This window comes from Artemia sp. Qi Xiang Cuo, chromosome 8 (genome assembly GCF_049724085.1).
Source record: "Artemia sp. Qi Xiang Cuo chromosome 8, ASM4972408v1, whole genome shotgun sequence".
NCBI lineage: Eukaryota > Metazoa > Arthropoda > Branchiopoda > Anostraca > Artemiidae > Artemia > Artemia sp. Qi Xiang Cuo.
The window spans coordinates 67,637,783-67,657,392 of record NC_142801.1 but is presented as its reverse complement, the minus strand read 5'-3'; the positions used below and the strand labels follow the sequence as shown (position 1 = coordinate 67,657,392).

The 19,610-nt window shown below is 32.0% G+C and overlaps 1 protein-coding gene across 2 annotated transcripts in view; it reads right to left on the bottom strand.

Annotated features, from left to right (window-relative positions):
* The window catches only part of LOC148949733 (uncharacterized), a 111,836-nt gene that overhangs the window by 63,732 nt on the left and 28,494 nt on the right, over positions 1-19,610 (bottom strand). For both annotated transcript variants that reach the window (XM_089093078.1, XM_089093079.1), the window contains exons 5-6: positions 15,346-15,648; positions 13,134-13,311 (exon numbers count right to left, since the gene is read on the bottom strand). In XM_089093078.1, the coding sequence (XP_088949204.1) occupies positions 13,134-13,311; positions 15,346-15,648 (481 nt within the window). The remainder of the gene's footprint in view (positions 1-13,133; positions 13,312-15,345; positions 15,649-19,610) is intronic.

Genomic DNA, 19,610 nt, shown 5'->3' with positions numbered 1-19,610 from the left:
CCAACCCCAAAGGGTTCCGATCCCCCTACCCCAACCCCGAAGGAAGCCCCCGGTCCTCAAAGGTTCTCGGGGCTTCCAAAGGGCCCCCGGCGCCCCCAAAGGCCCTCCCCAGACCCCCAAAGGCCGTCCCCGGGCCCCCAAAGGCCCATCGAGCTCCCAAAAGACCACCGGGGTCCCAAAGGACCTCACCCGGGCCCCAACTGTCCCCCCGGCGCCCAAGTGTCCCCCCGGCCCCCCAACCGCCCTCCACCCTTCCCCCAAGGTCCCCCCGGCTCCCAAAGGGCCCCGGACCCCCCCAGGCCCTCCCCCCGGTCCCCAAAGGTCCACCGGGCTCCCAAAGGACCAATCGGTTCTCAAGGGCCTCAAGACCCACAAAGGCTCTCCCCGGGCTCCCAAAGGACCACCCAGCCCTTGGTTAAGTTTTAGTTAAAAGTATAGAGTGTTTTGGCTTAGAGTCATAACTTAGAGTTTTTTTTGAAGTTCTAGTTTAGTTTAATTTTAGTTAAGAGTTTGATGTTTTACCTTTGAGTTTCAGTTAGAGTTTTAGTTTGGTTTAGTTTTAGTTAAGAGTTTTTAATTTTAGCTTAGAGTCTTAGATTAGAGTTTAAATTAGAGTTGTTGTGTAGTTTAGTTCTAGTTAAAAGTATATAGCTTTACCTTAGAGTCTTAGCTTAGAGTTTTAGTTAGAGTGGAAGCTTAGTTTAGTTAGAGTTAAGAATTTAGAGTTTTATCTTTGATTCGCAGCATGTATTTTTACTTAAAGTAATAGTTTGACTAAATTTTATTTCAGAGTTTAGAGTTTTAGCTTATAGTAATAGCCTGGAGTTTTTTTTGTAATAGTTATATTTTAGTTTAATTTTATCTAATATTTTTTTTTTTTAAATTTTATTTTAAGTTATAGTTATAGCTTAGTTTATTTCTAGTTAAGATTTTAGAGTTTTTAGATTAGAGTTTTTGTTGAAGTTCTAGTTTAGTTTAGTTTTATTTAATATTTTAGAGTTTTAGCTTAGAGTCTTAGCTTAGAGTTTTTGTTAGGGTTCTAGTTTATTTTAGTTTTAGTTAAGAGTTTGATGTTTTAACTTTGATTTTCAGTTAGAGTTCTAGTTTAGTTTAGTTTTATTTAAGAATTTAGAGTTTTTAGCTTAGAGTCGTAGCTTAGAGTTTTTGTTGAAGTTCTAGTTTAGTTTAGTTTTAGTTAATAGTTTAGAGTTTTAGCTTAGAGTCTTAGCATAGAGTTTTTGTTAGAGTTCTAGTTTAGTTTAATTTTATTTTAGAGTTTAGAGTTTTAGCTTAGTCTTAGCTTAGAGTTTTTTTTGTTAGAGTTGTAGTTTAGTTTAATTTTAGTTAATAGTTTGATTTTTTTTACTTTGAGTTTCAGTTAGAGTTTTAGTTTAGTTTTAGTTAAGAGTTTGGTGTTTTACCTTAGAGTCTTAGATTAGAGTTTTAATTTGAGTTCTAGTTTATTTTAGTTTTAGTTAAGATTTTAGAATTTTAGCTTAGAGTTTTTTTGTTAGAGTTCTAGTTTAGTTTAATTTTAGCTAAGAGTCTGATTTTTTACATCTGAGTTTAAGTTAGAGTTCTAGTTTAGTTTTAGTTAAGAGTTTGGTGTTTTACATTAATGTCTTAGCTTTGAGTTTTTATTTAGAGTTCTAGTTTAGTTTAGTTTTGGTTAAGAGTTTAGAATTTTAGCTTAGAGTTTTTTTTAGAGTTCTAGTTTATTTTAGTTTTAGTTAAGAGTTTAGAGTTTTTGTTGAAGTTTTAGTTTATTTTAGTTTTAGTTAATAGTTTAGAGTTTTAGCTTAGAGTCTTAGCTTAGAGTTCTTGTTAGTGTTGAAGTTTAGTTTATTAATAATTAAGAGTTTAGAGTTTTAGCATAAAGTCTTAGCTTAGAGTTTTTGTTAGAGTTCTAGTTTAGTTTACATTTAGTTAATAGTTTAGAGTTGTAGTATAGACACTTAGCTTACAATTTTATTTTAGCTTAGTTTTAGTTAATATTTTATAATTTTAGCTTAGAGTCTTAGCAGAGAGTTTTTGTTAGAGTTCTAGTTTAGATTTAGTTAAGAGTTTATAGTTTTATCATCTAGTCTTATCTAAGAGTTTTTGTTATAGTTCTAGTTTAGTTTTAGTTAAGAGTTTAGAGTTTTAGCTTAGACTTAGAGTTTTTGCTAGTTTTTTAATTTAGTTTAGCTTTAGTTAAGAGTTTAGAGTTTTTAGCTGAGAGTCATAGCTTAGAGTTTTTGTTGAATTTCTATTTAATTTTAGTTTTTTATAATATTTTATAGTTTTAGCTTAGATTCTTAGAATATAGTTTTTTTTAGAGTTGAAGTTTATTTTAGTAATAGTTAATAGTTTAGAGTTTTAGCTTAGAGTCTTAGATTAGATTTTTTGTTAGAGTTCTAGTTTAGTTTACATATAGTTAATAGTTTGGAGTTTTACATTATAGACATATATTATAGTTTCTGTTTAGTTTATCTTCAGTTAAGAGTCTAGAGTTTTTTAGCTTAGAGTCTTAGTTTATAGTTTTTGTTAGAGTTCTATTTTAGTTTAGTTTTATTTAATATTTTTGTTTTTTAAATTGTAGTTTTTTTTGAATTTCTATTTTATTTCAGTTTTAGTTAATAGTTTAGAATTTTAGCTTATAGTCTTAGCTTAGAGTTTTTTGTTAGAGTTCTAGTTTATTTTATTTTTAGTTAATATTTTAGATTTTTTAGATGAGATTAATATAATAGAGTTTTTGTATAAGTTCTAGTTTAGTTAAGTTTTAGTTAAGAGTTTAGAGTTTTAGCTTAGAGTCTTAGCTTAGATTTTTTGTTAGAGTTGAAGTTTATTTTAGTTTTATTTAAGAGCTTAGAGTTTTTAGCTTAGAGTCTTAGCTTAGAGTTTTTGTTAGAGTTGAAATGTAGTTTAGTAATAGTTAAGAGTTCAGAGTTTTACCTTAGAGTCGATAATTTCGGAGACCACACTGCCTTTCCATGACGATAAATAAAATTTCAAATATGGATAAAATACTTTTAATAGACAGTGATGATAGAAATTCACAAAAATACCAGATATTTCGGTCACATATACAGTGACCGTCATCCGAAATATCTGGTATTTTTGTGAAGTGACGTCGACCGAAATATCTGGTATTTTTGTGAATTTCTATCATCACTGTCTATTAAAAGGATTTTATCCCTATTTGAACTTTTATTTATCAGCATAGAGTCTTAGCTTAGAGTTTTTGTTAGAGTTCTTGTTTAGTTTACATATAGTTAAGAGTTTGGAGTTTTACCTTAGAGACCTAGCTTAGAATTTTAGTTTAGTTTAGTAATAGTTAAGAGTTTAGAATTTTACCTTGGAGTCTTAGCTTAGAGTTTTTGTTAGAGTTCTAGTTCAGTTTAGTTATAGTTAAGAGTTTGGTGTTTTACCATATAGACTTAGCTTAGAGTTTTAGTTTAGTTTAGTTTTAGTTAAGATTTTAGAGTTTTAGCTTAGAGTCTTAGCAGAGAGTTTTTGTTAGAGTTCTAGTTTAGTTTAGTTTTAGTTAAGAGTTTATAGTTTTAGCCTAGAGTCTTATCTCAGAGTTTTTGTTAGAGTTCTAGTTTAGTTTAGTTTTATTTAAGAGTTTAGTGTTTTTATCTTAGTATTAGTTTAAAGTTTTTTTTTGAAGTTCTAGTTTAGTTTAGAGTTTTAGCTTAGACTTAGAGTTTTAATTAGAGTTCTAGTTTAGTCTAGTTTTAGTTAAGAGTTTAGAGTTTTAGCTTAGAGTCTTAGCTTAGAGTTTTTCTTAGAGTTCTAGTTTAGTTTAGTTTTAGTTAAGAGTTTAGAGTTTTAGCTTAGAGTCTTAGCTTAGAGTTTTTGTTATAGTTATAGTTTAGTTTAGTTATAGTTAAGAGTTTGGTGTTTCACCCTAGAGACTTAGCTTAGAGTTTTAGTATCGTTTAGTTTTACTTAAGAGTTTAGAGTCTTAGGTTAGGGTCTCAGCTTAGAGTTTTTGTTAGATTTCTAGTTTAGTTTAATTTTAGTTGAGACTTTAATGTTTTTAGATTAGAGTATTAGTTTAGAGTTTTTGTTGAAGTTTAGTTTAGTTTTGGTTTAGAGTTTTAGCTTAGACTTAGAGTTTTAATTATAGTTCTAGTTTAGTTTAGTTAGCTGATAGTTAAGAGTTTTAGCTTAAAGTCATATCTTAGAGTTTTTGTCAGAGTTATAGTTTAGTTTAGTTTTAGTTAAGAGTTTAGAGTTTTACCATAGAGTCTTAGCTTGGAATTTTAGTTAGAGTTGAAGTTTAGTTTAGTTACTTTTAAGAATTTAGAGTTTTAGCATAGAGTCATAGATTAGAGTTTTACTTTAAGTTATAGTTTGGTTAAGTTTTAGTTAAGAGTTTCGAGTTTTAGCTGAGTCTTAGCTTAGAGTTTTTGATAGAGTTCTAGTTTAGTTTAGTTTTAGTTAAGAGTTTAGAGTTTTAGCATAGAGTTTTAGTTTATAGTTTTCGTTAGAGTTCTAGTCTAGTTTAGTTTTAGATAAGAGTTTAGATTTTTAGGTTATAGTCTTAGCTTAGAGTTTTTTTTTAGAGTTATAGTTTATTTTAGTTTTAGTTAATATTTTATAGTTTTTAGATGATAGTAATATACTAGATTTTTTTTCGAAGTTATAGTTTAGTTCAGTTTTAGTTAAGAGTTTAGATTTTTAGCTTAGAGTCTTAGCTTAGATTTTTTGTTAGAGTTGAAGTTTATTTTAGTATTAGTTAAGAGCTTAGAGTTTTTAGCTTAGAGTCTTAGCTTAGAGTTTTTGTTAGAGTTGAAGTGTAGTTTAGTAATAGTTAAGAGTTTAGAGTTTTAGCATAGAGTCGATAATTTCGGAGACCACACTGCCTTTCCATGACGATAAATAAAAGTTAAAATAGGGATAAAATCCTTTTAATAGACAGTGATGATAGAAATTCACAAAAATACCAGATATTTCGGTCACATATACAGTGACCGTCATCCGAAATATCTGGTATTTTTGTGAAGTGACGTCGACCGAAATATGTGGTATTTTTGTGAATTTCTATCATCACTGTCTATTAAAAGGATTTTATCCCTATTTGAACTTTTATTTATCAGCATAGAGTCTTAGCTTAGAGTTTTTGTTAGAGTTCTTGTTTAGTTTACATATAGTTAAGAGTTTGGAGTTTTACCATAGAGACCTAGCTTAGAATTTTAGTTTAGTTTAGTAATAGTTAAGAGTTTAGAATTTTGCCTTGGAGTCTTAGCTTAGAGTTTTTGTTAGAGTTCTAATTTAGTTTAGTTATAGTTAAGAGCTTGGTGTTTTACCATAGAGACTTAGCTTAGAGTTTTAGTTTAGTTTAGTTTTAGTTAAGATTTTAGAGTGTTAGCTTAGAGTCTTAGCAGAGAGTTTTTGTTAGAGTTCTAGTTTAGTTTAGTTTTAGTTAAGAGTTTAGAGTTTTAGCCTAGAGTCTTATCTCAGAGTTTTTGTTAGAGTTATAGTTTAGTTTAGTTTTAGTTAAGAGTTTAGTGTTTTTATTTTAGTCTTAGTTTAAAGTTTTTTGTTGAAGTTATAGTTTAGTTTAGAGTTTTAGCTTAGACTTAGAGTTTTAATTAGAGTTCTAGTTTAGTTTAGTTTTAGTTAAGAGTTTAGAGTTTTAGCTTAGAGTCTTAGCTTAGAGTTTTAATTAGAGTTCTAGTTTAGTTTAGTTTTAGCTAAGAGTTTATAGTTTTAGCTTATAGTCTTAGCTTAGAGTTTTTGTTAGAGTTCTAGTTTAGTTTAGTTATATTTGAGAGTTTGGTGTTTCACACTAGAGGCTTAGCTTAGTGTTTTGGTCTATTTTAGTTTTACTTAAGAGTTTAGAGTCTTAGCTTAGGGTCTCAGCTTAGGGTTTTTGATAGAGTTCTAGTTTAGTTTAGTTTTAGTTAAGAGTGTAGTGTTTTTAGCTTAGAGTCTTAGTTTAGAGTTTTTGGTAAAGTTTAGTTTAGTTTTGGTTTAGAGTTTTAGCTTAGACTTAGAGTTTTAATTAGAGTTCTAGTTTAGTTTAGTTAGCTAAGAGTTTAGATTTTTAGCTTAGAGTCATAGCTTAGAGTTTTTGTTAGAGTTCTAATTTTGTATAGTTTTAGTTAAGAGTTTAGAGTTTTACCATAGAGTCTTAGCTTAAAGTTTGAGTTAGATTTTCAGTTTAGTTTAGTTACTTTTAAAAATTTAGAGTTTGGTTAGAGTCGTGGCTTAGAGTTTTACTTTAAGTTATAGTTTGGTTAAGTTTTAGTTAAGAGTTTTGACTTTTAGCTCAGTCTTATCCTAGTGTTTTTGTTAGAGTTCTAGTTTAGTTAAGAGTTTAGAGTTTTACCTTAGAGTCCTAGCTTAGAGTTTTTGTTATAGTTCTAGTTTAATTTAATTTTAGTAAAGAATTTCATATTTTAATTTTGAGTTTCAGGTAGAGATCTAGTTTATTTTACTTTTAGTTAATAGATTATAGTTTTACCTTTAAGTCTTGGTTTAGAGTTGTAGTTAGAGTTCTAGTTTTGTTTAGTTCTAGTTAGGATTTTAGAATTCTATCTTAGAGTATTATCTCAGTGTTTTTGTTAGAGTCCAAGTTTCTTTTAGTTTTAGTGAATAGTTCAGAGTTTTAAATTTGAGTTTCAGTCAGGGTTCTAGTTTAGTTTAGTTTTAGATATGAGTTTAGAGTTTTTAGTTTAGAGTCTTAGCTTAGAGGTTTTTTTGAAGTTCTAGTTTACTTTAGTTTTAATTAATAGCTTAGAGTGTTTTTTGGTTTAATTTTGTGTAAGAGTTTAGAGTTTTAGCTTAGAGTTTTTTTGTTAGATTTCTAGTTTAATTTAATTTTATTTAATATATTTATTTTTTTTTAAATTTTAGCTTAAATTATAGTTCTAGTTTAGTTTTATTTAATAGTTTTGTTTTTTAACTTAGAGTTTCAGTTAGAGTTCTAGTTTATTTTTAGTTAAGAGTTTGGTGTTTTACCTTAGAGTCTTAGCTTAGAGATTTTTGTTAGGGTTCTAGTATAGTTTAATTTTAATTAAGAGTTTGATTTTGTACCTCTGAGTTTCAGTTAGAGTTATAGTTTAGTTTTAGTTAAGAGTTTGGTGTTTTACCATAGGGTCTTAGCTTAGAGTTTTTAGTTAGAGTTCTAGTTTAGTTTAGTTTTGGTTAAGAATTTAGAATTTCAGCTTAGAGTCTCAGCTTAGAGTTTTTTTTTACAGTTCTAGTTTATTTTATTTTTAGTTAAGATTTTATTTTTTACAATAGAGTCTTAGCTTAGAGTTTTTGTTTAAGTTTTAGTTTATTTTAGTTTTAGTTAATAGTTTATAGTTTTAGCTTAGAGTCTTAGCTTAGAGTTTTTGTTAGAGTTGAAGTTTAGTTTAGTAATATTTAAGAGTTTGGTGTTTTACCATAGAGTCATAGCTTAGAGTTTTAGTTAGAGTTCTATTTTAGTTTAGTTTTAGTTGAGAGTTTAGAGTTTTACCTTAGACTCTTAGCTTAGAGTTTTTGTTAGATTTCTAGTTTAGTTTAGTTTTAGTCAAGAGTTTAGAGGTTTTAGCTTAGATTCATAGCTTAGAGTTTTTGTTGAAGCTATAGTTTAGTTTAGTTTTAGTTAAGAATTTATAGTTTTAGCTTAAATTCTTAGCTTAGAGTTTTTGTTAGAGTTTTAGTTTAGTTTAGTTTTAGTTAAGAGTTTAGAGTTTTAGCTTAGAGTATTATCTTAGAGTTATAGTTAGAGTTGAAGTTTAGTTTAGTTATAGTTAAGAATTTAGAGTTTCTAGCTTAGAGTTGTAGTTTATAGTTTTTGTTATAGTTATAGTTTTTTTTAGTTAAGAGTTTAGAGTTTTATCATAGAGTCATAGGTTAGAGTTTTTGTTGAAGTTGAAGTTTAGTTTAGTCATAGTTAAGAATTTAGAGTTTTTATCTTAGAGTCATAGCTTAGAGTTTTTGAAGTTCTAGTTTAGTTTAGTTTAGTTAAGAGTTTAGAGTTCCACCTTAGAGTCTTAGCTTAGAGTTTTACTAAGAGTTGAAGTTTAGTTTACTTATAGTTAAGGGTTTATAATTTTAGCTTGTAGTCTTAATTTAGAGCCTTAGTTAGATTTATAGCTTAGTTTAGTTTTAGCTAAGAGTTTTTAGTCTTAAATTAAATTACTAGATTATAGTTTCATCTATAGTTCATGTTTAGTTTAGTTCTAGTTTAGAGTTTTGAGTTTTACTTTAAAGTCTTAGATTAGAGTTTTAGTTTGGGTTGAAGTTTCGTTTAGTTTAGTTATATTTAAGAGTTTATAGTTTTAGCTTAGAGTCTTAGCTTAGAGTTTTAGTTAGAGTTATGGTTTAGTTTAGTTTTATTTAAGAGTTTTAGCTCTAGCATAGAGTCTTAGCTTAGAGATTTAGTTAGAGTTGATGTTTAGTCCAAACTAGCATAACCACAAAATTACACAATATTGCATAGAAATACCAAAACCATAGGTTAGTTTAGGTCAGGTTAGAAGTTTGGTTTCTCCACGTTTAAGTTAGGTTAGATTAGGTTAGCTTATCATGAGCACTCATTAACTAAAACTAAACTATTAACTATTAACTAAACTATTAACTAAAACTAAACTAAACTAGAACTTCAACAAAAACTCTAAGCTATGACTCTCAGCTAAAAACTCTAAGCTCTTAACTAAAACTAAAATAAACTAGAACTCTAACATAAAACTCTAAGCTAAGACTCTAAGCTAAAATTCTAAACTCTTAACTAAAACTAAACTAGAACTCTAACAAAAACTCTAAGATAAGACTCTAGGCTAAAAATATAAACTCGTAACTACAACTAAACTAAACTAGAACTCTAACAAAAACTCTCTGCTAAAACTCTAAGCTAAAACTCTGAAGTCTTAACTAAAACTAAACTAAACTAAAACTCTAAGCTATGTCTCTAAGCTAAACCTCTAAAATCTTAACTAAATGTAAACTAAACTAAAACTCTAACTAAAACTCTAAGACTTTATGATAAAATTAAAAACGCTTAACTATTAATAAACTAAACTTGAACTCTACCAAAAACTCTAAGCTAAGACTCTAAGCTAAAACTCTAAACTATTAACTAAAACCAAAATAAACTAAAACTTCAACAAAAACTCTAAACTCTTAACTAAAACTAAAATAAACTAGAACTCTAAAAAAAAACTCTAAGCTAACACTCTAAGCTAAAATTCTAGACTCTTAACCAAAACTAAACTAAACTAGAACTCTAACTAAAAACTCTAAGCTAAGACATTAAGGTAAAACAACAAACTCTTAACTAAAACTAAACTAGAATTCTAACTGAAACTCAGAGTTAGAAAATCAGACTCTTAGCTAAAATTAAACTAAACTAGAACTATAACAAAAAAACTCTAAGCTAAAATTCTAAAATCTTAACTAAAACTAAACTAAACTAGAACTCAAATTAAAACTCTAAGCTAAGACTCTAAGGTAAAACACCAAACTCTTAACTAAAACTAAACTAAAACTCTAACTGAAACTCAAAGGTAAAAAAATCAAACTCTTAACTAAAATTAAACTAAACTAGAACTCTCACAAAAAAAACCCTCTAAGCTAAGACTAAGCTAAAACTCTAAACTCTAAAATAAAATTAAACTAAAGTAGAACTCTAACAAAAACTCTAAGCTAAGACTCTAAGCTAAAACTCTAAACTATTAACTAAAACTAAACTAAACTAGAACTTCAACAAAAACTCTAAGCTACGACTATAATCTAAAAACTCTAAATTCTTAACTAAAACTAAACTAAAATATAAATATATCTGAAACTAAAGGTTAAAACATCAAACTCTTAACTAAAACTAAACTAAAAAAGAACCCTAACAAAAACTCTCAGCTAAGACTCTAAGCTAAAACTCTCAACTATTAACTAAAACTAAAATAAACTAAAACTTCAACAAAAACTCTAATATAAAAACTATAAACTATTAAATAAAACTAAACTAAACTAGAACTCTAACTGAAACTCAAAGGTAAAACATCAAACTATTAACTAAAATTAAACTAAACTAGAACTCTAACAAAAAAAAACTCTAAGCTAAGAATCTAAGCTAAAACTCAAAACTCTTAACTAAAACTTAGTCAAACTATAACTTTAAGTAAAACTCTAGGCTATTACTTTAAGATAAGATTCTTAACTGTAACTAAACTAAGCTTCCACTCTAACTAAAACTCTAAGCTAAGACTCTAAGGTAAAACTATAAACTCTTAACTAAAACTAAACTAAACAACAACTCTAACTTAAACTCTAAGCTAAGACTAAGCTAAAACTACAAACTCTTAAATAAAACTAAACCAAACTAAAACTCTAACTGAAACTCAAAGGTAAAACATCAAACTCTTAACTAAATTTAAACTAAACTAGAACTTCAAGAAAAACTCTAAGTTATGATTCTAAGCTAAAACACTCTATACTTTTAACTAAAACTAAACCAAGGGCTGGGTGGTCCTTTGGGAGCCCGGTGGACCTTTGGGGACGGGGGGGAGGGCCTTTGGGGGTCCGGGGCCCTTTGGGCGCCTGGGGGACCTTTGGGGACCGGGGGAGGGCGTTTGGGGGTCCGGGGGGCCAGTTGGGAGCCTGGGGGACATTTGGGGACCGAGTGATGGCCTGTGAGACCCCTGTGGTCTTTTGGGAGCTCGATGGGCCTTTGGGGGCCGGGGGTGGGCGTTGGGGGGTCTGGGGTGGGCCTTTGGGGGCGCCGGGGGCCCTTTGGAAGCCCAGAGAACCTTTGAGGACCGGGGGCTTCCTTCGGGGTTGGGGTGGGGGGATTGAAACCCTTTGGGGTTGGGGTAGAGGACCTCACAACACTGTTCAAATGGAACTTGTGTATTATAACGACCAAAGAGTTTTACCATTAAATTCTCTTCTAAAACCTTTTCTAAAATCATCTTTTATAATGTCTCTAACTGTTTCGCCGAAATAATTCCATAAAATGGCTAAAACGGTTTTACCAAAATTATCCCTAAATGTAATTTTAGTGAGATCCTCATGCTTGGCATCTCTGTGCTGGTGAATTTCAAATTATTTGGAAACCTGATTCCCGCGCTAAGATCTAAATATTCGCTCAGAGACAGTTCTTTTGGAAGAACTCCAGACATTAATAAACTTCGCGCCGGAGACAATTCAATCAATCATGACATCATCTGTCATGTGTGATCTAAACTTTGCCTCGGAAACAATTCTGGTTGAAATCCAAAGACATTAATTAACTTTACGTCATCTGTCAGACATTAATTAACTGTTTCCCGGAAACAATCTATTTCCTAATTCTGGATCATAACATTCGCTGAGAGTGTGCCAAAAACATCAACAACAGCAAATACTCAGATCATAACATTCGCTGAGAGCGTGCCAAAAACACACCTGGAGAAAGAGACCATTGACCCCATTGACCACGTGGTTCCCCTTGACTGTCACTGGGAGCTTGCCCAAAACAACAACAACATTGACCTTGACATTTGCCTCGGAAACAACAACAAATACTGGAAACACGTGATCTAACTGTTTCCCGGAAACTCATAACATTTGCATCGAACAACAACAACATATACTGGAAACACGTGATCTAACTGTTTCCCAGAAACTCATAACATTTGCATCGAACAACAACAACAAATACTGGAAACACGCGATCTAACTGTTTCCCGGAAAATAATAAAATTTGCCTCGAACAACAACAACAAATACTGGAAACACGCGATCTAACTGTTTCCCGGAAACTCATAACATTTGCCTCGAACAACAACAGGAAGGAAGTGTCATTAACTTTGCCTCGAACAACAACAGGAAGGAAGTGTCATTAACTTTGCCTCGAACAACAACAGGAAGGGTGTGTCATTAACTTTTCCCGGAAACGATTTGGTTAATGACTCAATAATCCATGAAAGTGACAAAATTCCTGTTTTTCAAATTCTCACTGACAAAATCCATAAAACAGACATAACCATCCAAGAAAACAGACATAAATGCGACAAAGTTCCTGTTTTTTCAAATTCTCACTGACAAAATCCATAAAAACATACAAAAATGTGAGAAAGTTCCTGTTTTTTCATTCTCACTGACAACAAACAGACATAAATTATGTAAAAAAAGTTGTAGGTGGCAGCACTCTCCTTAATATATGCGTAAACATATTTATCGAAAACCTGTCATTATTTATGCAGATTATTAACTTCAATCTCTGACTACGTGAATCTTCTTCCTTTTCCCAAAAGGATGTTTTTTATTTTGGGTTAGCTAAGATAGATTGAAAATTTGTTTGCTAGAAACTTAAATCAAGCATTCTAATATCCCTTATTAAGTACCTGACTTCTAAAATCTTGTAAATTATAACTTTATTTTGTCCTGAATTTCACCTTGATTTCATCTTTTTTTTCATCCTTCAGTGCTTTTTTTCCGTCCGTATTTCCATGCGATTTTCATCTTTCCGTATGATTTCACCCTTTTTTAATCTTTCCACTGTTATTTTTTTCGAGAATGGAGGAGGTTCATCTCCACTAATGTGTTTTCCCAAATTGTTTTCTTCACCCTACATTCTAATTTTTTTGCGTAAGTATGTGAATTGAAGCCTTGCTTATCAATATGGCTTGGATTAGGCGGGGGGGGGGATTATGGATCTATCTGGACCTAATAAATGGCACTTTATTACTTCTCAACATCGATAGTTTATCTTTAGAGCGAACAAATGTATATCCTGCCTGTATGTTTCATGGAGGAAATTAGCATGCGGACTTATTAGGTACATTTGCGAAAGATCTTCAAATTAATTTAGGAAATAATTTACTTAAAGTACCATTGACAGTGAAACTAAACAATAGTGAAGACTTGCAAAACCATGTGTATCTTCAAAAATTAGGAAAAGTTGAGAACTCGTTTTCTAACGAAAAAGACCTCCATTTTTACACACGAAAAGCGTTGTCAAATTTAACTGATTAGTTTCGCGTATTTATTGTCATAGTTCAATCTAACCCTAAAAACTTAATAATTGTGAAACAACCAAAAGAGTAATCTTAGAAAATCAGAGTTTTTAGGGGTTAACAGATATATAATGGGTCCAAGGTTCAAAACATATCTTTGCTTTGATGTTCTTGGTACTGCAAAGAAGGAATGAAAAACAAAAGTTCGTGACAAACCTTCTTGAAGAAATAGAGAAGAACTGTTAATTCTCTCCAGTAGCTTATTGGCAATTGATGGCCCCAGGGGAGCAGCGCCCGACATTATCGTGTGAAGCCTCTGAAAAATTTTTCTATCCAAGTTTGAGGAATTGGCAAGGAAACTGATAAGTGGTGGAACCAGTTGGAGGACTGTTGGCTGTAAGGAATATTATATATTAGTTGTTAATATATATTACTTGGTCCATTTCAACTAAAAAATTATAAATTATTGCTCCGAATCATAGGCAGCACAAGAGCGCTGCCTAAGTAAAGAGCGAAGAGGGCAAAAAGTATTATATTTTTCTCTGATCAAGGCACTTCGAAACGAGCTCGTTTGATTGGAAGTTGAAACTTCTAGTGCTGTTTTTAAGAGTCAAGAGTGATTGGAGGGCAACCAGCCCCCCACGCCCATCATTTCCCTAAACACATCCAATCAAAGTTTTAAGGTAGCCATTTTGTTCAGCATAGTTGAAAGATCTAGTAACTTTGTCTTTTCGGATGTAACCCCCCCCCCCACATACAGCCTTCAGGGTAAGGGCTGTAAGTTTTGCAATTTGCCCATTGTTTACAAATAGTATTTGTATTGAGAAAGGTAGGCATGTTTGACCTTTAGTTTCCAAAAAGACAAAAGACATTCACGTGAACCATTAACAGAATATTGAGGGGAATGTTGAACTAAATCAAAACGCATTATGTGCATATGGTTTGTCAAAAGGGCATCATTCAGGAATGACTGATCATAGTAATTTGAAAATTTCAGGAAATGATGAGGGAGATGATAAATCGACCAAAAAGACAATATTTGCACGATAATACTACTACTACTACTATTACTGCTGCTACTTCTACTAGAAGTACTGTTACTATTACCCCTGCTACTATTACTACTACTACTACTGCAACTACTGCTGCCATTGCTGCTACTACTACTACTACTACTGTTACTACTACTACTACTACTACTATTACTACTGCTACTAATGCTGCTACTACTACTACTACTACAACTACTACTACTACTACTACCACTGCTACTACTACTACTATTACTACTGCTACTACAACTGTTACTAATACTACTACTAATACCACTACTGCCACTAAAACTACTGCTTCTCTAGCGAGTATAGCGAGTACTACCAAGCCTACGGATATTGACGTGAGCATCTGAGGAAATGTTGAAGGGAAAGTTGAACTAAATCAAAACATACTATGAGCAATAATATTGTCAAAAGGGCGTATCGGCAATATTTTTAGAATAGTTTTCTGTACCAAGATGAAACAATCGTGGCATCATAAGGGGGTTGTTCAACTGTCCAAAAAGCAACATGTACATGCTATTAGCACTATTAATACTGCTGCTACTATTATTACTACTGCTACTAATACAACACTATTGCTCCACCTATTACTACCACTACTACTATATTAGTACTATTAAGGCTAAGCATATGAAGGTGAAAATTTGAGACAATATTGAGGGAAAATTTGAATTAAATCAAAGTACACTATGTGGATGCAGATTTTCAAAAGGACGTATCTCGAGAAGGAATTTGGGTATTATGTTGAAACTTTGAGAGAATACTTAGAGAGAAAGATCAAGTGACCAAAAGGCAATATGTCCACGCTACTACTAATACGAATACCACTACTACTACTACTACTACTACTACTAAAATAATAAAAAAAGCCGAATATTTCTGACCCACGCCCGGTAGCCTTTATAAGCGGAAACTATCTATTAAGCTAAATTATAAACTATAGCACAATCTAATTCTCAGGAAGCCAGATATTTAATGTTAGCACGACAACATAAAAAGTTTTGAATCTTCACTTTATCTATTGATTCCGGTGATTGAATTATGCAAAAGCATCTCCACAACAATCCAAACAAGAGGAAGAGGTAGAAATTATGAATCTGTTTTATTGTAAATACTTCTTTTTTTCGACCAAATATGTTTCCAATTATCGTATTCTTCCACACACATGAAATCTAAATAGCCTCTGGTTACAATTTTACCAATATCTAGAGTATTTTAATGCAAATTATTTGTCGAGAACTTAACAGGAAGAAGATGTAATCTCAATCTTGGGCTGTTGGAAAGGAAAATTTCCATCAAAGGTTTAAAAATATGTCTTATAAAAATATGATGGTAATCCTTAGAATGTGTAAACAGTCCATTACTCTTACCTTTACTGAAGCCAAAGTCCTTAAAAACAGGTCAGGATCGAATCTTGGGAGAACCGTAATATGTGCACCATACCACAGTCCAGATAGCAGTGTCACAACAAGGCCATAAATATGAAAGTAAGGCAAGATTGACACATATTTCTCATGATAATCATTAGATGCAGCTTGAATTCGAGTAGTTCCAGGGACGTGGTACTGACACAAATTATTAACAACATTACCATGACTTAGTATCACGCCTTTGGGTAAACCTGTTGTACCACTTGAGTATGGAAGAATTAGCGGATCATTATCCAGGTCAACCTGTAAAGTAAAAGAATTATTTTTATTATACCGTTTTTTATTTTAAATAATGAGGCCAAAGCTAAACAATAATAAGCTTTTCAAAGAAAATTAGAAAACGCACTTGCATATACATTCCCTGCTGAACCCTGTATAAAGCTTTCATCATCGTATCCACCCCCATTTCAAAAGGATCCCCTCTCACCTCCACTTAGTAGTAGTATTAGTAATAGCAATTCATTATAAAAATAAAAAAAAAAAAAGAGACAAAGTCAATCGGTAGCTCACAAAAAGCGTCGTTTGCAAGGATGTGCTACTAATAAAAAACAAGAGAAAAAAATTGAAAAAAAGAACAAAAAAAAAAAACAACCAGCAAGTATAATCTATAATAAGCAGAATGGTGAAACCATGCACTGAAAACAACTTATATAAATAATTCATACACAATAAAACAACATAACATCATGACCCCGAAGGAAAAAAAAACAATAAACAATTACTGTCTATTTTAATTTCATCAATCTCAATATGTTTCGAAGATATACTCACCAAGCAGCCCAACACATAGCTCAGATTTAAAGTAACTAATGGGTAATTCCTTGGTACTTGGGATAATATAATTTCACAACTTAGCCCCTATATAAATAACTGAAAAAGCAGTCCTACTTGAAACTAGGCGAGGAACTTCATTATTTCCACTTGTTCGAGTCCCGTGACAATGAACATTGGATCATTCCCTCCAAAATTCCTGTAAAACAGTCTGGAAGGCACCCATAAAAATACTTATAGATAAAAACCAGTGTATAAAAACCACGCAATCCATCTGCAGGCATTATATTAATTATACTGTAAATTGACCTGACCGAATCCGGTTCCCAATTCCACAAAATGATCTAATGGCATTATTCTGCAGTAGGCCTACACGTATTGCACGAAGTATTATGGGGAAAGTAGCAAGCCATACTGACGAACAGTACAAAATATACGGATGTCTTAGAGAAAAATATAACAGCCGTATTACATATAGAGGGAAAAAGTGTTTTAATTTACGGATAATCCCTCAGTTCCGCGATAGTATTTTATTTATAGCTTTTACATGATACTTGAATGATAAATTTTTATCAATAATAATCCCAAGGTACTTAACGTAATTTGACCGCTTAACTATTCCCTTCGGTGAAGCTATTTCAGCCCAAGAATAATAGTTTGGAGACCGTGAAAATATAACCAAATTTGACTTACTTATATTTAGGTCAAGCCGGTTTACCTTCAACCATAGACATGTCTTGATCATTGCTGCATTAATTGTAGAGGTAAGTAGTTTTTCAGTTGGAGCAACACACATCAATGTTGCATCATCAGAAAATAGGGGTGTAGTGATCCCAGAAGGCCTGGCACCCAGAAGGTGCAAGATCAACTAAATCTCTATTTCTAGAAGTAGTTGCAACAGCATTTAGCAGATCATTAATAAAAATAAAAAAAGAGTAGGACCTAATACAGAGCCCTGGAGAACATCACATTTAACAAGACGTTCACTTGAAACAAATCCATTAAGGTGAACATACTGCTCTTTGTTATGGAGGTAATCATGAAGCAAAGCCAAAGTAGCCACTCTTAGTCCATAAAATACACATTTTCGCAATAGCATTTGGTGGTCAACAGTGTAAACCAAACAAACCTACTCTAAGGTTAATATCAAGAGCTCCATTAATTACCCAAGGTATATATGATAATGTACCCTTCCTGAAACCAAATTGAACTGGATTTTACAGTTTACGCAGTTCCAAATGATCATATATTCTAGTATTAATACACTTTTCTAGAACGCGAGAAATAACAGGTAAGACCGAAATAGGCCGATAATTTCCAAGATCATTCTGATTACCGCCTTTAAAAATAGGAGTTATCCTAGCAGCTTTCAGGCAAGCAGGAAACCTTCCCTGTTTCAAACACACATTAATAAGGGAAGTAAAAACATCAGGAATATAAGGAAACGCTGTTTTAACACAAGCCGATTAAGCGAATCACTACCAGTCGATGTACTTTTCATCCCAGAAATAATTTTCTCTACTTCATCACGAGAGAAGGGTTTCATATACATAGAAATATTAATTGGAGTCTTCATAAAAAATCCAAAAGAGGCTCATCATCTGAAGGTACAATACGGGAATAAAATTTACGCCAATATTAGTAAAATATTAAGAAAGAGCATCACATACCTCTTCTGGCTTGTTCGTTGGTTAACCATTCCAAATTACTACTTAGTCGGGGAAAATAGAATTTTCTGATGATATCACGCTTTTGATTACTATCCATGTTTTTGCAGTGTTACCAAAAGTCTCAGTGAATTTATTTTCGAAATATTTTTTTTTACATTTATCAGCAGTCTATTAAGGGTATTCCTGTAATCTTTATAAATTCGTGAAAAGATTGGATCACTTTCATTATTTAAGGAATTCTTATAAAGTTGATCTCTTTTATTAATACAACGTAACGGGGTAGGCTAAAGCCATGGTTTCTTAGGATTCTTTCTCCTTGATAGTGAATGAGCCATCATGCAAGTCTTTGTCATTATCAGAATCTGCATCCGTAAGATCGACCAAATTATTCCAATCGACTTTTGCAATTTCCTGCTTAAAATTTTGGAGGTTCCTCCGGCTAAACGCGGGCATTGGATTCTTTGGAATTATTGGTGCTGGCTTTGGTGGAATACAAAGGTCAAGTAACCAAACTTTATTTATCGATACCGAAAAAGATTGTTTGTTCTCAGTTTGAGTATTGAGCTTACAGAATTTCTGGCCTAGTTGCCAACAGGCCGCGTATTAGATATCTTGGCGCGCGAATAGTCCTGAAGTCAATAGCTGAAGAAAAACTGTTTTTTGAGTAAATAATTATATTCGATTTATTAGAATTGTTTCGAAAATAGAGTGCTATAATGTAATTTTATTCAGCCAAGATCCTACACTTGTATGATATACAAGATAAATAGATTAAAGTGATTGGGGCTATGTATGAGAACAACAATGCTGCAGTTAATGAGGTTAGCAATGTAGTTAGTAGAGGTTAGTACTTAGTCGTGTAGTTAGAAGTGAGGTTAGTAGCAGTAGTAAGCATGTATATAGTATCAAGTAAACGCCTGGGGGCATAAATATACAGTGCAGTTTATACGGTACACTGGCTTACCACGGTCAGTCACCTATTGCTACGAACGATGCATGAGTTACCAGACGGGTTTCTGAGGCAACACCCATTTTTTTGGCGGCCAAAAGAGAGCGGAGCTACTCCATATATGGTAGCTTGATTAGTAATTGGATTCAAATATAAGGAGTGATTTTCATTGTAGTTCATATTAGTAAGAGAATTGATTTCAGAGAGAATAGTTATTTGAGACGATTAAAGATTAGTAAAGAAAATGAGTGGTACATTTACACTATTGGAGCTTGATGGTGGTACAAGTAGCAGCAATAATATAAGTGCGAGAGTACCAAACGTGGCTGTGGAAATAACACGAGGATGTAGACTAAGCCTTGAATGGGACATATGTACGCTAGATATGTGATATCTCTGAGCAAATTTAAATTGGAGGAGCAATTATGCTTTGCAGTGAAACTGAACATAGTGCATATAAATAGACTTCAAGCTGCATTAGATGCACTAATGAAATATGTTGAGGAAAATAAACTGAATCAGTCATTATAATTGTTGTAATTATACTCAATAAAATTGTTTCTAAATCGAAGATATTTTTCTTTCTGCAGCAGGCTAGCGTATATTTTTTAGAGTAGAAAAAAAGAATCCTGGTTAGTCTGAAGTTGGTTGTGAGAGTGTTAGGACTCTAAAAAATGGATAGATTTGAGAAGGAGCGAATCATGGAGAATCTTGTGTTTATGGAAAAACCTTTGATTCTAGATGATGATTTTCTAGAGTTGTCCATTCAAAGGAAGATATTTTCTCGAGGAATGCTTATGGATATAATGAAAACT